Consider the following 19374-nt stretch of genomic DNA (forward strand, 5'->3'; position numbering starts at 1 on the left):
CACAACTTTTCATATCACAAATATTTGGGGTGTGTGTGTCCTGCTTTTGTGGTTCTGTTGCCCTTCAGATAGCAATGATGAGGTAGCTTCAGGGGACGCATCGCAGAACAACTAATGAAACTGAATAAAGACACCTTTATTGCACTAATGAGTCAGTAACAGGTTTCAGGATATACCTGCAGTTATAATACCAGTCTGGAAGGGTCCTAATACTCAGTATTCTTACTCAGAAGTAATTCCTCCAGACTTCAGAGAGTTCTACTTCTGTGTAACTATATTTATTTAAAAGTGCACCCGGTCCTATTTGAAAGCCTCTGGGTTCGCAATATGTTTAGAAATACACTGAAAATACCATAAATTTAAAAATAATTGGGCAGGAAACTGATCTGCTTAATCTCAAAGACAAAGGCTTTGTCCCACCCTCTGCAGAGGCTTTTGGGGGAAGGAGGACAAGCTTGCCTTCTACTCACACAATATTGGATATGATCCTGTGCTTTTGACAAATGCTCCTGTGCTTTCCTATGAGGAATGGTGGATGGAGTTGCATATATTTAGCCTGGATAAGAGGAGATGGAGAGGAGTTATGATAGCCGTCTTCCAGTATCTAAAGGGCTGTCACATGGAAGATGGAGCAAGCTTGTTTTCTCCTGCTCTGGAACGTAGGACTCAAACCAATGGCTTCAAGTTGCAGGAAAAGAGATTCCAACCAAACATCAGAAAGAACTTTCTGACAGTAAGAGCAGTTCAATGGTGGAATGGTTTCTCTCGGGAGGTTGTGGACTCTCCTTCCTTGGAGGTTTTTAAGCAGAGGTTGAATGACCATCTGTCATGGATGCTTCAGCTGAGATTCACGCATTGCAGGGGGTTGGACTAGACCCGTGGTCCTTCCCAACTCTCCCTATTCGGTGATTCTATGTGGAACAAGTTTTCCTTGTGCTCCCAGTTTCACTCTTATACCTGCCCTGGATTATCATCTAGTAGAAATGAAGCTATTTGAAGTCCTGGCAGTAGGAAGATGCATTCTGGCAATTTTACTGAACAGAGTGCAGGAGATATTCTTAGGTTTGATGAATTACCCCATGACAAAAAACATAATGAGAACAGAAAATGGCCCACCATGGGTCCCTTCCATTGACAGTGATTGTAACAGAGATGGAGTGAGTGCACTTTGCCTGCAACCATTAGAGTCCAAAGATGGCTGCCTTGTTAGCGGCTTTTCACTCCCTGCAATCTTTCTTACAGCGGATAATGCTTTCCCCATTCAGACCTCCTCTATATCATGACACTGCTGAGTCTGACTCATTGGATGGGCCACAGGAAACCTGTAGAAGGCTCCTCCAACAGTGTGATTAGTAGCAAAATCCGCGTCAAGAGGCAACAGAGATGAATTGTGAAGACTTACTAGCACTTGTAAAAAAAAAAAGCAACCCTTTGCAGCGGTTCTTCAGGCAATCGCTCAATTCATATTTTAATAGCTTAAATGTCCTATGAGACAATGGCACAGATAGCATGGCCTGGCAAACTCTGCTTGAGACAAAGTGAGAGCTATATTTAGGGTTTCTATTTAAGCCACTTGCTGTGCTGCTAACTATGCAAGACTTGTAAATAGTTCTAATTTTTTTTAAAATAAAAAAGGAAATTAATGGGCAGTTAAAAAGAAACAAACCACCTTGATTTGGTATGTTTTATATTTTTGATTATAACAAGAAAACTAAAAGAGGCAATCGCCCCCACATCATAGCTGTCAACGTTTCCCTTTTTTAAAGGGAAATTCCCTTATTCCAAATAGGATTCCTCGCAAGAAAAGGAAAGTTGACAGCTATGTCCCACATTGTATTATCAATTGCAAGAAACTAAAGTAAAACTGTAAGGATGATAATAAGTTCACACATATAAAATAGAGATGGATTCCTGAAGAATACTAGAAATTAATATTCATTTTACTCAGTTGCAAACCCACCTGTCTTCCATCATGGAACCTGAGGCAGCAGGTATGTGGTTCCCAGGTGGTTCCCATCCAGGCACTGACCAGACCTTGACCTGCTTAGCTGCATCATGCGTCCAGGCTGCCAGTATGACAGTAGTATTTGTCAGGTGGTGCAGGATTTGCCTAGATGCCATCTGCATTTGCCAGAAAGGGATACCAAGCAGTCAAGATACCAAGCTTGTGGTGTGGTCAGGTTCTTAGAAATCCTAGCTGCATGAATTAGTTGTCCTAATCCTATGGTACCTTGTGTTTATGATGGATGGAGGGTTACACTTTCCAGTATGCAGCAATTTCCACTCTGGAGGCAGAGAGGAAACTGGAGAACAGGTACTCCTAAAGCGCATTTGTTGATCTTCAGTGGAAATGTTGGATACGCTTTAAAAACTAATTTAAAACGTAATGCCGGTAAAGCATCTTACGTTTCTTTCACAGCAATTTTACAAAACAATAATTAAGAAGGGTTAAACCTCAAGAGGATTCATATTTTTCTAAAATACAACTGTAAATTGTAATATAATATATTGATGTTATAATAGAAACAATATAAGGATATATTATACTGTTGTTCATTATAAAGGAAAATAAATGTATATGTAAGAGCTCTGCCAATGATATAAATATCAATGTAATTTTTACCCATACCATGGTCTCATGCTTAACTTGCTCCAGGCAAACCACAAGCTATAACCAAGGTTTGTTTGCAGCTTGTGGTTTGTCTGGAAGAAACAAACCATGAACCCGGGTTCAGAAAATACACTAAGCCACACAGCAGTAGGAACAAAGTGGCTGCAATCTCTTCTTCGGAATCCCGTGCTTACATGCTCCAGCTAAGCCACGGTTTGGTTTAGCATAAAGTGCAAACTGACTAGCTGTAAGAAATTTGCTCTAGTCTCCCAGCAACTACTTGAATATCCCAGAATAGACAGACTGGTGGTGAAAGCACTACAGCACTGCAAATAACTTATCTTTTGCCCCCCCTCCTTCCAGGTGCTAAATGAAATATGAAAATAGAGCATATCCCTGGAGTGTTGCTGTTCCAGGTGTGAGACCTGAATCCTGACAGCAAGTCTCTTAATGATGGCCCAGATAATATCCCTTGTTTTCTTCCTGTTTATTTTTCTTCCTGTATTGTGAGTTCATACTTTGCTGTTTTGGTCTGTTTGCCCTAGAAATAACTTGAGAACATATTGCAAGCTATAGGAAGATAAGCAGACAGTTTTTTAGGTTTTTTTAAGTGTTGGAAAGGTGTGTTTTTCTTTAAAAAAAACTGCTCTGGGAAAAACACAACAGTTCAGCTATAAGCAAAAGAACCAGAATATTTCTGCTTAGTTTCACTTCAGTTTTCTTCTTGGTTACACATTTAAAGAGTGTGTGAATGGTGTTCAATTTATGGTGGCTTTCTTAAACTTTGAAATTATTATTATTATCTGTATAGCCGCAGGTCTCAGGGTGCTTCTTTGTGTAATAACACAAAGAGCATACTGCTCTTTGCCTTCATCATCTTGTAATAAGAAGCAAATTGCCTCTGAATATGGAGGCTCCATTCTTGGTGGCAGACCTATTCTGTGCTAATGGCCCTCACAACAGACATATCAATAAGACATTCAGACTCTGATGAGAAGGTGAAAATATCAGATTTTCATGGTAATATAGCATAGATAAAGAATGTTTGAGTACCTTGGACATCTTCTGGGGATCAAAACCGGGAAAAGGGGGGGGGGAGAGAATTTTGGAACGTAAAGGGTGTATAACTATAAGTTGTTCTTTCTTATTCGCTTTGTAATTATTATAAAAATTGGGAAATTTGTGGAAGGGAACTTGGGTCGACCTTAGAAAAGGGTGTAATGATGTGCATTGTGGCTTAGTCTAAGTATATAAGTAAAATTTTTAAGTTTATAAGTTAAGTATATATAAGTTTATAAGTTAAGTATATAAGTTAAATTTATAAGAACTTGCTGAACTAACTACTGGAATTGGAATACAAGAAGGGGAGGTGTGGGGAAGTCAGGGGAAAAGGTTAAGAAATTAAGGATTTGAAATTATACATGTTTGTCTCTATATGTGTATGTCTGTATTGTGTATTGTGTGTGTCTATATAAACTGTGTAAAACCCAATAAAAAATTATTAAAAAAAAAGAATGTTTGAGTACCTGTGTCCCATATAGGGTGCTTTTTGATCAACTAGAAACATCTAAGGATACTGCCTTTACCCACTTACCGGGGAGTAAGCCCTATTGGACTCAATGGAAGTTATTTTTGAGTAGACATGCATCCAGTTGCTTGTAAATCAGTTAAAAATTGCTTTCAAGCTCATCTTGAGGGCCATGAGGGCTAGCAACCTACTTCTCTTAAAATGAAAACTGAGATTCCCTGAAAACTAAGTTCTGTGAGTTTTGCTCTTTACTGTACTTGTCTAGAACATGTCCTGTCCTGGCTGTAAGCAAAAATAAAATCCAATAAATCCAAAACAATTATAGCAAGCTGAAGCATCTTGCCTCCATTACAGTGCAACCCTATACAAGCCTACTCAAAAGTAAGCCCCAATGATTTCATTGGGAATGACTCTCAGGTTAGTGTGCATAGATTTGCAGCCTTAGTCAGAAACAGATGAGCTTGAATTTTTACCAAGAAGACAGAATGAAGTCTTGTTGCTTATTGAGAAAGTTGGACTAGATGCCCCTTGAAACACTTCCAGATTGCCTATGATTCTGGGTGAACTCTGAACTCAAGTCCTGAAGACAAGTTCTATTAAGGCATTGTTTCTGTTCCTCACATTTTTATCACCGAGAACAAAAATTCTATTTGGGCTAAAAATACACTGAGTACAAAACTTCTAGCTAGTTCATGGAAATCCTTTCCCCTTTAATCTTTCACGAATCATTTATTTTTGGACTATTTCTGTAAGGTGTCCCTCACTTGTCAGAGGAGAAATGGAGCAATTTGCTGTTTATGTAAACTGCAGAGCTGTTGCAAGGTTGCACAAGTCACTGAAAAGAGGTGGTCTCTCTTTTCCTGCCCCTATGATATGGCTGAGGCATCGTGGAATGCTCTCGCCAGAGAGACTCACCTGGCTCCATCGTTACATATCTTTAGGTGCCAGGCAAAAACATTCCTCTTCTTCCAGGCCTTTGGATAATTAAACAATCTATGGCCTTTTAAACTGCGGGCGGGCAGGGGGCAGGCAGGCAGGTGTTGTCTTTGTCTGTTACAATGGTATGTATTCTTGTGTTTTTATATTGTAAACTACCCTGTGATCCTCAGATGCAGGGTGGTATAATAATAATAATAATAATAATAATAATAATAATAATAATAATAATAATTGGTTGAGAAATCAGAGAGAGGAGCTGAGGGAAGTCATGGGAGGGAGGGAGGGAGGGAGGGAGGGAGGGAGGGAGGGTTGGGGAGGTGGGAGGGGGAAAATGGGGGGGAAGAATAAGAATAATAATAATGGTGGCAGACAAGAGAGGTGGAGGGGAATAAAGTGCTTTTGAAAGGCTTTGGAGAAATCAGCTTACAGAAGCTTCTTCCATATCATTTCGCTTGCAACCAGTTCCTTTCCCACATCCAAAAATTAATCTCATTGCCAGCAAAAAGTGTTTGCAGTCATACCTTGGTTCTCAAATGCCTTGTGACTCAAACATTTTGGCTCCCAAAAGCTGCAAACCCCGAAGTGAGTGTTGCGGTTTGCGAACGTTTTTTGGAAGTTGAACGTCCGAAGTTGCTTCTGATTGAGTGCAGGGAGCTCCTGCAGCCAATCAGAAGCACGCCTTGGTTTTTGAATGTTTTCGGAAGTCGAACGGACTTCTGGAACGGATTCTGTTTGAGAACCAAGGTACGACTGTACTTCACAAAGTATGAATCAAGGTTCCTTTTGCCTTGAGTATATCTCTTGTGAAACAACAAGCATCACCTTGGAGAAGACTTTGTGCTTCTCTGCACCTTTTCCAACAGGGAGTGGGCAGTGTGGTGTAATAGAGCAAGTGATAGACTAAGGCAGGTAGGGAACACTGGCCCTGGGGGCTGAATGTGGCCCTCAAAGTTCCCCCATTAAGCCATTGACAATCACCCGAGGCTACACCCCATACTGGTCCTGTTTCACACCCTCCTTGAGTATTTTTTGCCTGGCTGGAATGTGTTTTTGATCTCTAATGTATGCCTCCTGCTTGCCTAGATGGAGGAAAGAGAGGAATGTTTGAGTGTGTGTAGAAACTAGTCTACTGTACATAGCTAACAATTGCATGCATTGCTCTAAACCAGTGGTATTCAACCAGTGTGCCATGGCACCCTGGGGTGCCTTGAATGATGGTCAGGGGTGCTGTGAGCAACACTGGCCTCTCTCCCTCTTTCCTTCCCTCCCTGCTTGGCCCTCTCGCATATCTGCGTCCCAAAGGCTTACATGGCTGTTGGTTTCAGCAGCTCTGGCTACAAGTTCCCCAGGCGAATGATGCCTCTGGAGCTGGCTAGGGGGTGCTTCCCAGGCCCCTGTGGGGCAGTGTGAGGAGGCACCTCTCTTTCAGGCAGGGGGAGCAGCTCAGAGACCAGGGGGAGCAGCAGTGTCTGCCCGGAGGACTCTCAAGGTGAGGGGAGAGGAGAGGATGCTGAGGGAACATTCCACAAGGGAGGGTTTTTGAAAAGGAGTGAGGGTCTGCCGGCTCTGGGCCAGCAGGGGGATACTGTAAATAGATTTCACTCAGGTCCACATATGCAAATAAGGAATTGAAAGTGACGTTCAGTGATTGGATAGTTACAGAAAGTTGTTACTGTTGCGTTGTAGTGGACCTCTATATAAGCAGGCTGGCTGAACCCTTCAGTTCAGTTCTGTTCTGGCCTGTGAATAAACAAGAGCTGTCTGAAGAATTGCTGTGTCGTCTGATATGTTCACCCACAACTTAACAGTCATGGGAGCCATGGAATCAAAAGGTTGAAAACCTCTGCTCTAAACACCTTTGCCTCTGGCCCCACCCACCATTGCAATGTGGCCATTAAAAGGTTACCTAGAAGAGAAGGAGGCCCTCAAACGTTCCTTGAATTTGGTAAGGAGAGTTGCCCCGTCTCAGTTAGAAATGGCAAAATAATATACTGTATAATAATTTCCAACAAGTTGGTTAGAGGTTGTTGGGAGCCTATGGTACTTTCTGACAAGAGATAGCGAGAAGGTGCTAGCGATTTCCTGCGAAGTGGTAATTTGTGACAGTTCTTTACTGGCAAAAATGTAATTATACCCTATGCTGTTGTGGAGAGAAAATGCAATAATGATGGGAATTGTTTCTTTTCAAATAATTTGACTGATTCTCTGTACAACTAAAGAGATAAATAAAGTAATTACTTGTAAATTACATGCATTAGAAAAGTTAACCTAGCTTGTGGCTGATTAAAAAAAAATATTAAAGACATATTTCAGAGACGTTTGGTGCAATCATCATCACTATTATCTAGTTTTATAGCACTTACTTGGCAGTTGTGTGTCCTTGTGAACCTGGTTTGGTCCGAAGTTCATGCAAAGATGTCACAATCTGCAAGCTTTAGTTCTTAGCATCACATCAAAGAGATGGGTCTCAAACAGATCACTTTCAGCAGGGAAATAGGCATTAATTAAAGCTAAGCTTAGTGGTAACGCTTTTGCTGCCTTGCAAGGAATTATAATGTGACTACTCAGATGGAATGGATTTCAGATGTGGAAATGAAAATCCATCCTTTTTTCTGTTCTGGACACTTAATATCTCCATATTTTAAGAATATATTTTGAGGTGGTCCAGTAAGCTAGGAGCACCATAGTGAGAATGGGAGCAGCAGAGATGGAAGTGCTGAGATATCTGTGAAGGACAGAGAACAGCTGTGAAGTGTGTATGTGGGGGTAGAATGGAGAATATGAGTACAGAAAGACTTTGGTATGGAGCAGGCATCCCCAACCTCGCTCTCCAACTGTTTTGGGACTACAATTCCCACCATCCCTGGCCACTGGTCCTGTTAGGTAGGGATGATGGGAGTTGTAGTCCCAAAACAGCTGGAGGCCCAAGTTTGGGGATGCCTGGTATGGAGGAATATAAAGTAGAGGAAGGTATCTGAAAGATGGGGGTACAGGGAGATCTGTCTGGTAAATAAACAGACAAACTGGAATAGCAGTAGAGGTGGTGCTGATGGGTCAGTGCTACTGAAAGAGAAGAGGGAATGAGAAATAGGGCTGCAGTGCAAAATAATCTGTATGGAAATAAAGGGTAATTTAGGATTGCTGATATGTGTACATGCAAATAGAGAAGGCAATGAAGTGGAGCCGAGGGAGAGAAAAGTGTGAGAGTTAACCAGGAGAATTCAGAGGGCTATGTAGTCATGCAGAAAGGGAAGGGCGGGTGGAGTTGGGTGGAGCTGAGGATTCACTCCCTCAACACCCTCATTGCTGCCACTTACCTTGGTGGCGCAGGGTAGCGGCCAGGTCAGAGCCATGTGCATTCCTTCCAATGCATCCTCACAGCCGCAACCTTACTACCAGTGTGGTGTAGTGGTTAAGAGCGGTGGACTCATAATCTGGTGAACCGGGTTTACGTCCCCGCTCCTCCACATGCAGCTGGTGGGTGACCTTGGGCTAGTCACACTTCTTTGAAGTCTCTCAGCCCCACTCACCTCACAGAGTGTTTGTTGTGGGGGAGGAAGGGAAAGGAGAATGTTAGCCCCTTTGAGACTCCTTCTGGCAGTGATAAAACGGGATATCAAATCCAAACCCGTCTTTTTCGTCTGCCCTGCCCTATCCAGGTAAGCTATAGTAATGTGGGTGTCAGGAGGGCAGCTCTGTTGCTCTACCCTACTACACCAGCCATTACTAGAGCTAGAGCTGTAGCTTGAGCTATTGAGCTATAGATCTAGAGCTATAGATATATTTGCTTGTCTATTCAGAAGTAAATCCCATTGAGTTTAGTGGGTCACACTCAGTTAAGTACTTAACTGAAATATAGCTGTATGCTGTGCTGTAATATTGAAGTTCTTCTGTGTGGCTGTGATTCATCAAAGCAGTAGCGTTTCTTTATGCATGTAGCCAAGACCATCCCAAAGCTTTGTGGCAGGAATAGCAGTGGTTTGAAAACCTATATAAAATAAACAAAACAAATGCAAAATATTCCAATTCCCATTCAGCTTAGGCTCCCAAAAAATACCTCTCACCCAAAAAATTACACCGCTACTAAAAATGCTTCGGTTTGGCTCTGGCAAATCTCTTAAAAAAAAATCTGTTTGGCAGACACTGAGCACCCCCTCCCCCAATAACAATACTAGTTGAATGCAATGCATGGGTGCAATTTTAAATAAGTGCACTTTGTTGATTTTAAAGGTTACTTAGGGACGCGGGTGGCGCTGTGGGTTAAAGCCTCAGCGCCTAGGGCTTGCCGATCGAAAGGTCGGCGGTTCGAATCCCCGCAGCGGGGTGCGCTCCCGTCGTTTGGTCCCAGCGCCTGCCAACCTAGCAGTTCGAAAGCACCCTTGGGTGCAAGTAGATAAATAGGGACCGCTTACTGGTGGGAAGGTAAACGGCGTTCCGTGTGCTGCGCTGGTGCTGGCTCACCAGCTGCAGCTTCGTCACACTGGCCACGTGACCCGGAAGTGTCTTCGGACAATGCTGGCCCTGGCCTCTTAAGTGAGATGGGCGCACAACCCCAGAGTCTGTCAAGACTGGCCCGTACGGGCAGGGGTACCTTTACCTTTACCTTTAGGGACCTTAGTGGGAAGCCTTTCTTAACTATACAGCAGTTAATAAACTTCATGGATAAAAATCAGGTTCCGTGCCTTAAATTCTGTCTGAAAAACAAATCAGTGCTGATGATGGAGTACTAGTGCAAAATGTTTCCAGCAACTATTCCCCTATTCAGTAGGTAGTTAATACATTTTGGCACCACACATAGAGTATTTAACTGGAAGAATCCATTTTGAAAAAAAGGGTCCAGTGGAACTTGGATCTGTTATCTTGAAACTGCTGCCAAGAATTGTCTGTGAAAGCCATGTTTTCTTTTAAGCATGCCCACCATATATGGGGAAAGGTCCCTCTTTCCTTCGATGGATATCCCATCTCTTAACATTGATATAGGTGAAGATGGTCCACATTTGTTTTTTAGTCTCTATTTGCTGTGGTGGTTGTAGGTTTGTTTTAATAGTGCACATGCAGTGTTCCCAAGCATTTTAAGGTCTATAACATAAGAAGGGAGCTGCCACCATGTGCATCCCAGCTGGGTGCTTATTCCAATTCAGTGCACACATTTTTAAAGTCCTGCTACTTGCTTGTATCATCCGGTTTCTTTTGCTTCCCCTTGCTTGCTCTAAACCTATCCTGCTTGTGGTCTATAGCTTGCAATTAGCACCACTTAATAGCTGTTAAATAGGGTAATTGGCTGTTATCCTCACAGAGGTGTTCCTTTAGCAGCTGATATTTCTCAATGAGCCCCAGCTAACAGTCCTTCAGCTCTAAGAGGAAACCCAAAGTGAAATTCAATTATTTCCTTGCTCTGAAAATCATGGTTCCTTCCTGTCCTGTAAGGATTTTTCATGGGCTGGGGGATAAAATTTCACATTATCTGTTTTAGTAAGCAATGTAGAACAAATCACAGCAGATCACAGATTTCCACAGGGATATTTTGTAGACATTTTCACTTTCCAGAAAGAGATGATGAAGACTTAAAATGTCGTTCACTAATTGGCTTGTCCTCCTGCAGTGCTACCATATGTGAATAGAAAGAGTTGAAATGCCAACTAAAAAAATAGCTGAGGAAATTGATGGTCCATAGATGGTCTGAGGGAGGTTATTACTCATTTTCTGCTGACTCTTAAGATGGCATTCACATGCCTTCTTCGAGATTGGCTCAAGAAGTGGGTCTGAGCCTTATTGGGAAAGCTGGGTTTCATTTTCTTGGGATCTCATGATGGTAATGACGGTAAAGAAGCTGGATTTATTTGCCACCATCACTGCTTTTTATGTTAGATATGGTTGTATGTTCTTTACCTGGGTTCAGTCATACATAGTACCAGATATGTGCCACTTGTGCTCCACAATTTTAAAAGCCTGCAAACATCCAGTTCTGCCTCACTGCACCCCACCCGTTTTGGTGCTGATTTTGTGATGTTTTCAGGTCACTTCCAGGTTCAGCGTGTGATGCCCATGTGTGCAGTCATGCACATATTGAACCCACATAAATGGGGTGTCCCCTCCCCGTATATAGGTTTGTTTCCGTCTGGCTTTTTTTGGTCTGATGTTTTCAAGTCACTTCTGGGTTTGGCGCCTTGTGCGATCGCGCATCAATCAGACACATGTCAGTTGGTTTTTGCCTGTATAATGTTTGAATTAGCTCTTAGAGGCAGGCTTCAGAGGTCTCTGAGAGAAAGAGGAGTCTGAAGATTAGCTTTTAAAAATGCTCTTTAATGCCCTCACCATTTGTCTGATGTGTGGAATATACTACTGGAAGGCCACTTGTGACAGACTGTAGGATTTGCTACACACAACACTTCCATGTGAGGCTAAGTCAGGTCATACATTGTTTATCCAAACATTAATGGTTGGCCAGCAGCCCAGGTTCCCTCATGCTAAGTGCTTGTGTCTCAGACATAAACTAATGCTGTGCGCACTGCAAAGTATGGAAATCTATCTTGACATAACTGGGTAAGGGATCAGGCCCTGTCAGGCCGGAGCTCTAGGCAGTGGTCTGATCTGACCCACGAGCCAAGAATTGCACCAGGAGATCAGAGTCAAGAGACGAAGCCAGCAGCTGAGACCAGTGTGTAAACTGGGACCAAAAGACAAACCAGGAAGGATTAAGGATCCAATCAATAACTTTCCTGTTTGTCTACTCCACTGCTGTTTTGTTTACCATGTTCTCCCATCTCTCCTATCTAGTGAAACTAACAAGGTAGCATTGCCAATTTTCACCAATGTCTGGTCCCTTGTATCTGGTGGAAACTGATAAAGTCAGGGGAAGTCATTGACCTTTTTTTTCAGCATTTCCCCTACTCTGCTTCTTCGAAAGGGCCTGAATAGTTGCACCAGCACAAGTAGTAATACTTGAATTTAACACAACAGTGAAACTAATGAGGCATCAATAGAACGGACAAGGTTTTTTTCTAATTTCACAGAGTTAAGAGAGGGTTGACAGTGAGGGAAATAGTAGATGAGAGCAGCTTGGAAAAGGAGAGGAAACTGGGTAACACGCAACACATGTTAATTGTGGCCATACACAATTGTGCAGCAGCACAAATAGATGCCTTCATCTGCTCCAGCTGCAACAAAACATGTCTCTCCTGCGTTGGGCAACTGCCCAACAATTTGTCTTCATCCCCAAAGGTACACTCCTCCATTGTCTTCCGAGACAGACAGATGCCATCAACATACACACAGAGAATGAATGAATGTGTGCATACAGAGAAAAATTTAAATGTGAAAAAATGCTTACAACACAGGCAGGTTGGAGTGCATTTGCAAATTCACTTTTACTATCCATTACTACAATTGGCCAATAGTTGATTTCTGTCTTTCATGGACAACATGGGAAGAGGATATGGAACGCATTCTGCTTCAAATCTGTTCCTCAGGCTCTGATACAGACTTCCCACACTATATTCTGTCTGTGGGCTAAATACTTTTTCTGTCTGTAGGCTAAATACTTAGTACTGAATTTTAAGTCCCTCTGATAGTCTTTTTTTTGCTAAAGGCTGTGGTATAAATGCCTCAAGTAAATAAATGCAAAGTTGGCATACCATGTACTTTATGCTAGAATTTTGCAACTATATTATAGATACCAGTTCTGCTTTGGAATTTTGTTAAGGTCTCAAAAAGTATTACTTTTTACCGAGAAAAGGAGTAATATTTAATTTCTGCCTTCTCCAGATATCCACCTCATTCTTGTACAGGAAACTGTAAATGTTGAAAACTTCCTAATTATTCATTCTCAAGCACATGCATACACCAATGACTTGTCAGTCTCCCACACAAAGCACAGCAGATAATCTTGGATTTTTCCCCCAGGTACTTTTCAAATGGCTAAATAACTTCTTAGTACAAGTAGAGGAAGGCGTAGGCTGGTTCCAGGAATTCTCTTGCTCAGGATCCCACGAATCATTGTCTTTCATCACCCAAGTAGGCCTTGGCGGATGGTGTAGCAGAGTGAGATTTGTAGGTGTGGCTCATTTTCTGGCAAGGTGGTTTCAACAACAACAACAACGAGTTATTATATCCAACAACTGTACAATCTTTTCTGTTTTCTTTTCCCCATTCCCAGCTAGTATTGCCAGAATATTCGATCCATAGTCTTTTCTGTATAATGTTTCTGTGTGCTCAAGAATGGCTGACCCTTGGCTTGAATATTCCTCTGCTTTTCTATCACTTCTGGAGGTAAGTCATATTCCTGCTTGGAAGTTCATTGTTTCCCTTGCTGCATCTGTCACTTCCAGAGAAGCTTAGATAGGCTAGTTTTAGCCTTTTGGTTTTAGTAATCCAGGAGGCTTTGAAGGCAGACTAGATTCTCCTGATATTTCCCCCTTTTCTCTCCTTTAGAACAATAATCACACAAACAGTCTTGTAACAGGTAAAAATTTGTCCACTCGGAGTACTTGTTGAAGAGTAACAGATACAGCAGCTTTGTTCAGGCAGGCTTAAAATGGTATTTCAATTACAAAGACATACTTAAGTCTAGCTTAAAATGGAGTCTGAGCTTGGAGCTCATACTTAGGTTGCCTACCCCGATGTGGAACATCTGCTAAGGCCCAGGGGCTGGATACGGCCCAATAGCCTTCTCAATCCGGCCCGCAGATGGTATTGGAATCAGCGTGTTTTTACATTATTAGAATGTGTCCTTTTATTTAAAATGCATCTCTGGGTTATTTGTGGGGCTTGGGAATTTGTTCATTTCCCGCCCCCTCAATATAGTCCAGCTCACCGCATGGTCTGAGGGACGGGAGACCGGCCCATGGCTGAAAAAGGTTGCTAACCCCTGTTTTACATTGTTGGCAGAGCAGAAAGAGGAAGAGAACGTGGCCTGGCAGGCAGGATAGCTACGCCCTCCCTGTGTCAGGGCACAGGGAGCGTGTCTCTCACAGAGTCCTCTCTAGCAAACTTACAGGAAAACTCTGTCAGCTTCAGCTCCTATCATGTGCCTATCTAGCAAAACATGAATTTATGGCTTGACTGCCTTTTTATGGTTTGACTGCCTTTTAAATATCCCACAGCCCCTAGCTTCTCATGACAAATGGCTTGTGTATAGGCTTTTCCTTCACCAGGTGTTCCTTTTCTTTTTCAGGTATTTCCACTGTCCAGCAGACAGTACGGAACTAGCATATGACCCTCCTGCAGTAATGAATGCAGACACCTTGATCTACTGCCAAAGAGAGGCCTGGTGTAAACTAGCTTTCTATCTCCTCTCGTTCTTCTACTATCTTTACTGGTAAGCTTGGTCTCACTCCCCTCAAGGAGACTGGTAAAGACCTTAGAGGAAAGGTGGGCAAATCTTGGTGCTCCAGAGGTTGTTTGAGTACAGCTCTCATTGTTCATCTTGGAGGCCCACATCCCTGTCTTAGAGGGTGGATTGGAGGGCCACTGATTTCCCCACACCTGCTTTAGAGGGTAGAGTGATTGTGGGTGGACAGAGGCTAGGGAAGATTTATAGTTATTGCAACTAAGAACAACACTTAACAAAGAACAGGCAGGGTAAAACTGTTTGCTGAGGCTTTTGGGTTCTTTGGTCAAACCTCTGATACTCTATTAAGGTGTAGCGCAACAATAAATGAGTAACTATTTTGTGTTGCCGTCTATACATTTTAACATTTTCTTCCTTCCCTGGTACACATCTTGTGCCAATTTCTGCTCCTATTTTTGAGTCATCACAGAGTGACACGCACAGAGTACTGTAAAACCACTGGGCACACCCAAGTGACCATAATTGAAGGAAGCTAGCAATTTTCAGGGTGTGTTTGTAAGTGAGGGATTTCCAGTACTTTGAGATATATATATATATATATATATATATATGGAAACTGATGGTGTGGAGATTCCCCACCCCCACCCCGGCTGCAGATAGAAGAGCTAATGAAAGACCATTAGAACATTAGAACAACTTCCTAGCCAATTATTCATGAAGGTATTCCTTCATTTTCTTGGGCACATTTAGGATCTAGCCAATGCAGCTTTGAAGTGCCATAAAGGAGGTGGGGCAGTGTTTCTGAGGCTGCATACACACTTCCTTGTTAATCTGCACCCACCACTGGTTAGGGAAATGTTGTACACATGATCTTAACCACAATCTATATCTATCCTGTATCTGCCCTGCTTGCTTCTTATGAAATACTGCATTTTGATGCATTTTCCCTCACCCAACTAGCTCTGATCCAAATTAAGAAAAAGAATAACCTAGTTAAGATTTTAAGATGGCAACGTGTACACAGCCTAAGAAGCTGCTTTTGCCCCTTAATCCATTGCACTGCCGCAGCCCTACCTTAGTTGTGTGCCACCAGACTTAACACACTTCTTTTGTGAGCTGTTAATACATCAGGATGTGTGCTCATGCTTCATTACCTGGAGAAAGCTACCATGTATAAAAGCAGCAAAACACTTTTCTGGCAACAATACCTTTTATAGATTATATAATCTGCCATTAACCTCCGCAGACTGTTTATAAGTAAAATCAATTTGGAAAGAGTACAGTGAATAAAGTAAACTGCTGACTGTTCTGAAATGGGGACATAGGAGGGTGTTTGGCAATGCAAGGAGGACCGAATTCAAGGAACAGGAAGTGGAATGGCAGAACACTGCCCAGATTGCTAATAGATTGAGAGAAGAACCATGCTACCTGTCGGAGAGGCTGAACCAGAGGTGATGGCAACAGATCCATGTGTTCTAAACATGTATCTGCTCCAAACATATAGAAAATAGAGAGCACAATCAGTTTTTAAACAGCAGGAGGAGTGAATGGTTGCAGAGCACAGGTTCCTTCCCTCCCCTGCCACACAATAAGTTATTTTCCACCTCAACCAGGCTGGTGTCCCTTTTGATGCTAAGACCAGACCCATCTCCTACTGAAACGTTCCTCTATGGACCTGTCTGAAGGTACGTGATTTAGCAATCTTGTGAAGCAACTTGGGTCTGGGTTTGGTCAGTTGGGACGCCACCTCAGAACACCATGTATGTTGTCCTGAGCTCCAACTGTGATGTTTTAATATAAAATAGGGTTTTATAAAGTATAAAAACAAAAAACTGCACACAGAGGTCTGCTCATGTCTAATTTGGCTGCAGCTGGAGCATATCAGTGTGTTTCCTTAGAAGTGTTCTACAAAGCAATAGTCTTTAATTAGGTGTGAGTTTGTGTGTATTTAAAAGGACTCCACTGTTTAGCTATGACCAGAATTACATTATTTATGGCTCTTTTCCAAAGAAAAAACCCCCTCTCATTAATCTTCATTTTTATTGCATCGCAAGGAAAAGGGCGGGGGAGGGGGAAAGCAGCAACATTTAAATAGAAATCCTGCCCGTACTTCAGGGAATTGCCGGCAGAAATTTCAAAGATCAAACACATCATTGCAAAAGGTTTCTTCTTAGTATCAGACAAAGCAGAATTTCAGGCATGTCTTGGAAATCACTGCGGAAACGGTAAAAATAATAATATCCTGCATGTTTTCCCATTCTCCTTATAAATCCATCATAATTTGGATATAATATGGAGTTGCCAAAAGGAGCATGTTTCACATACAGAGCAAGGATGGAAATGGGACTTCGGAGTCAGCATAAGGGGAAAGGGTTAGGAAGCTAAACTAGGTGCTGCAATATTCAAAGGGATCTTTTCATACTGTACCTTTTCTCTTTATATACAGCATGATCTACTCTTTAGTGACTTCCTAATTTAAAGAAGGCGTTAAAGACTGGAAACTACAAAGGGTAGAGATTAAAGACAAGCTGGTCTGCAGTCATGCTTGCTATATGAAGCACCACAAAGAAATGGAAGCTTTGAACCCAACCACCATACTGGATATAAACAGGGGGGATATCATTAGAAGAAGTTGAAAAATTTGAAAGTAATAGAGGAATGAACAAACTGCTTCTCCTGCTTACCATTCTGTGTTTTACATCCTTTGGGATTTCCAATTCCCCAGCATGAACAAAACAAATACGACTATTGAATATGGCTTCATCTGCATGTGGCGGGAGCAAAAGATTCTGTCATATTACTTTATCATAGAACTGCAACTCCCAAAAGGAGGAAGATTTGTTCCTTACCCCTTTTTCCACAGAGGGGCTTGTAAAGCAAGATGGCTGCCTACAAAAACTGACCAAGAAGATTGCTGTGAAGTTTTGATGTGTGATTCTCTGCTCCCAGAGTATAATCAGTTGCTGGACCCAAGCTGGGAAGTACCTGGCTAAATTGCTCTTTGCAATTCACATGACTGAGGAAGAAAAGATGCATCTTGTCAATTAGAACACATTGGCAGAAACATGTTCAAATTATGCACCCAGCCATTCTCACTTAAAGGCTTTTCTTGCGGTTGATCCTCCAGTGATTTATAGTAGCATGTCCAAGCAATGCTGAACCAATTCAGATACGGTAAAGTCAATAGTACTAGTCCGTTTTTTATGATGACACAATTATGTCAAGAATCCTATATAGTATAATATTTCCTCTACTGGAGGAAAAATACTAATAACACACGAAGGAATGGTGTGGCAGAATGTTCTGCAATACAGACTGCAAAAGGACCACATTACTTTAGTCTGCAGTCTTGTCATGTGGTTTTAGGTGTATGGTGCAAGAGAACCTGAAGTTAATGGGACTATTCACCCCCCACAAGCATATTGAATAGATGTTGTAGAGCATAGTAATAAATGGTGATTATTATTAATTTTTGTATACAAGATTTCTAATTTCATCTGAGATATCGTGCTAATTTGGTTGGCCAATATGGGCTGTATGTGTCTGCTGTATGTCTGCTACATACACACATTTCTTATATATATTTTATTTATTTAACAAAATTTGTAGACTACTTAATCGCTAAAACCTCTATGCACACATGTTTTTTATGTGTCTCCAAGAGTGTAGACTTCATGCTATTGTCTTTAAAGTTGTAATCCCTAACACTTTACTAGGGATTAAATCCCACTGAACTCAGTGGAACTTACTTCTAATATGCTTAAGGGTGCTCTGTATGGAATAGATTTTCATTTTGTTCTTTAGTTTTTTGAACTACAATTCTTTGGCATAAACTATAATCTAATTTGTTACCCAAGATGTGCACCCTTACATTTAAAAAAATACAATTAAGGCGGGTCAGAAAAAAGGGGCAACTTCTTCAGTCTTCTGCCTTGCACTGTTGCTGTCGCCAGTATGCCAAGCTAAAAATCTCAACAGGGTGCTGCTGCTTGCCCTGAAAGGAAGGAGAGACTGCAGTAAATAACCTGGTGGTGGAAGTCGCTCTTTTCCCATGATTTCAATGAAGAGGAGATAGACTAACAGCACAGTCCTATGCATGTTTATTCAGACTATGAGTTTAGTTGGTCTTACTCAGGTAAGTGGGTATATGGTTGCAGCCTAAGGGTTTCAGATGAGTGTTTATTGTGGGATCAATACTTCTCATGCATGCAGGTTTTATGCAGCATCCATATAACTCTGTTAGTATCAAAAATCCCCCCTGTCATTTTTAATGTAGATTTCTGGAAGAAATTTGATTAAATGACCCATTTGTAGTATCTTAAAGGTCTGTTTGCAATTTTAAGCCTGTACCTGGAACCACCATAAATCTGCAATACTGTGCACGCTTACTCGGGAGCAAATGTCACATCCCCAAAATAAACATGCATAGGATTATGCTGTACAGCTAAATGTGAATGGTGAGCCAACTCCCATTGGATCAGGTAGAAATTGGAAAGCCGTCCCCTTGACCTCAGTGAGGTGGTAGCAATAGAAACTTAGCTCATTCAGAATATTTTGCTTTGGTTAAAGATAAAAAGCAATTGATTGAATCCCAGTACATACTATTGGCTTGAAACTCTGAAATGTTGGTGCAGCTACCATATGAGGTCCCCCTTAGGTCCCTCCACAAGTCTGCTGTATGCAACCATCACCCAGTTGACTAAAACTTCATCTTTCTGTTGTAAATCACTGCAAAGTTGAGTTAGCAGTATGGCAACAATTGCCTTGGTAAGGTAGCTTCTCTAGTAAGTTTATTAAACAAGGCAATAATCAGAATCTTCTTTTGGGGGCAGCTTGAAGTAAAATAATAACAATATTTTCTTAAAATACATTTTGTTGTTGTGAATGATACACATACACTGAATGGGTAGCTCTTTCTGTGAATGGTTGGATCAATAGCTGAATAGTGCCTCACAAAATGCCACACACACCTTCGAATAAACTCCACAGAATTAAACGGGACTTACT

General features: G+C 41.8%; 1 protein-coding gene across 2 annotated transcripts in view; it reads left to right on the forward strand.

Moving 5' to 3' along the window:
• CNIH3 (cornichon family AMPA receptor auxiliary protein 3) overlaps positions 1-18961 on the forward strand; it is a 57526-nt gene extending 38565 nt beyond the window's left edge. The window contains exons 4-7 of one of the 2 annotated variants that reach the window (XM_081904516.1): positions 13234-13346; positions 14251-14394; positions 15981-16052; positions 16814-18961. In XM_081904516.1, the coding sequence (XP_081760642.1) occupies positions 13234-13346; positions 14251-14394; positions 15981-16050 (327 nt within the window). In that variant the 3' untranslated portion in view covers positions 16051-16052; positions 16814-18961. The remainder of the gene's footprint in view (positions 1-13233; positions 13347-14250; positions 14395-15980; positions 16053-16813) is intronic. The other variant, XM_081904517.1, reaches the window with a different exon arrangement.
• Positions 18962-19374: the final 413 nt, after the last annotated feature.

Source organism: Podarcis melisellensis (genome assembly GCF_964234715.1).
Source record: "Podarcis melisellensis genome assembly, chromosome: 3".
Lineage (NCBI taxonomy): Eukaryota > Metazoa > Chordata > Lepidosauria > Squamata > Lacertidae > Podarcis > Podarcis melisellensis.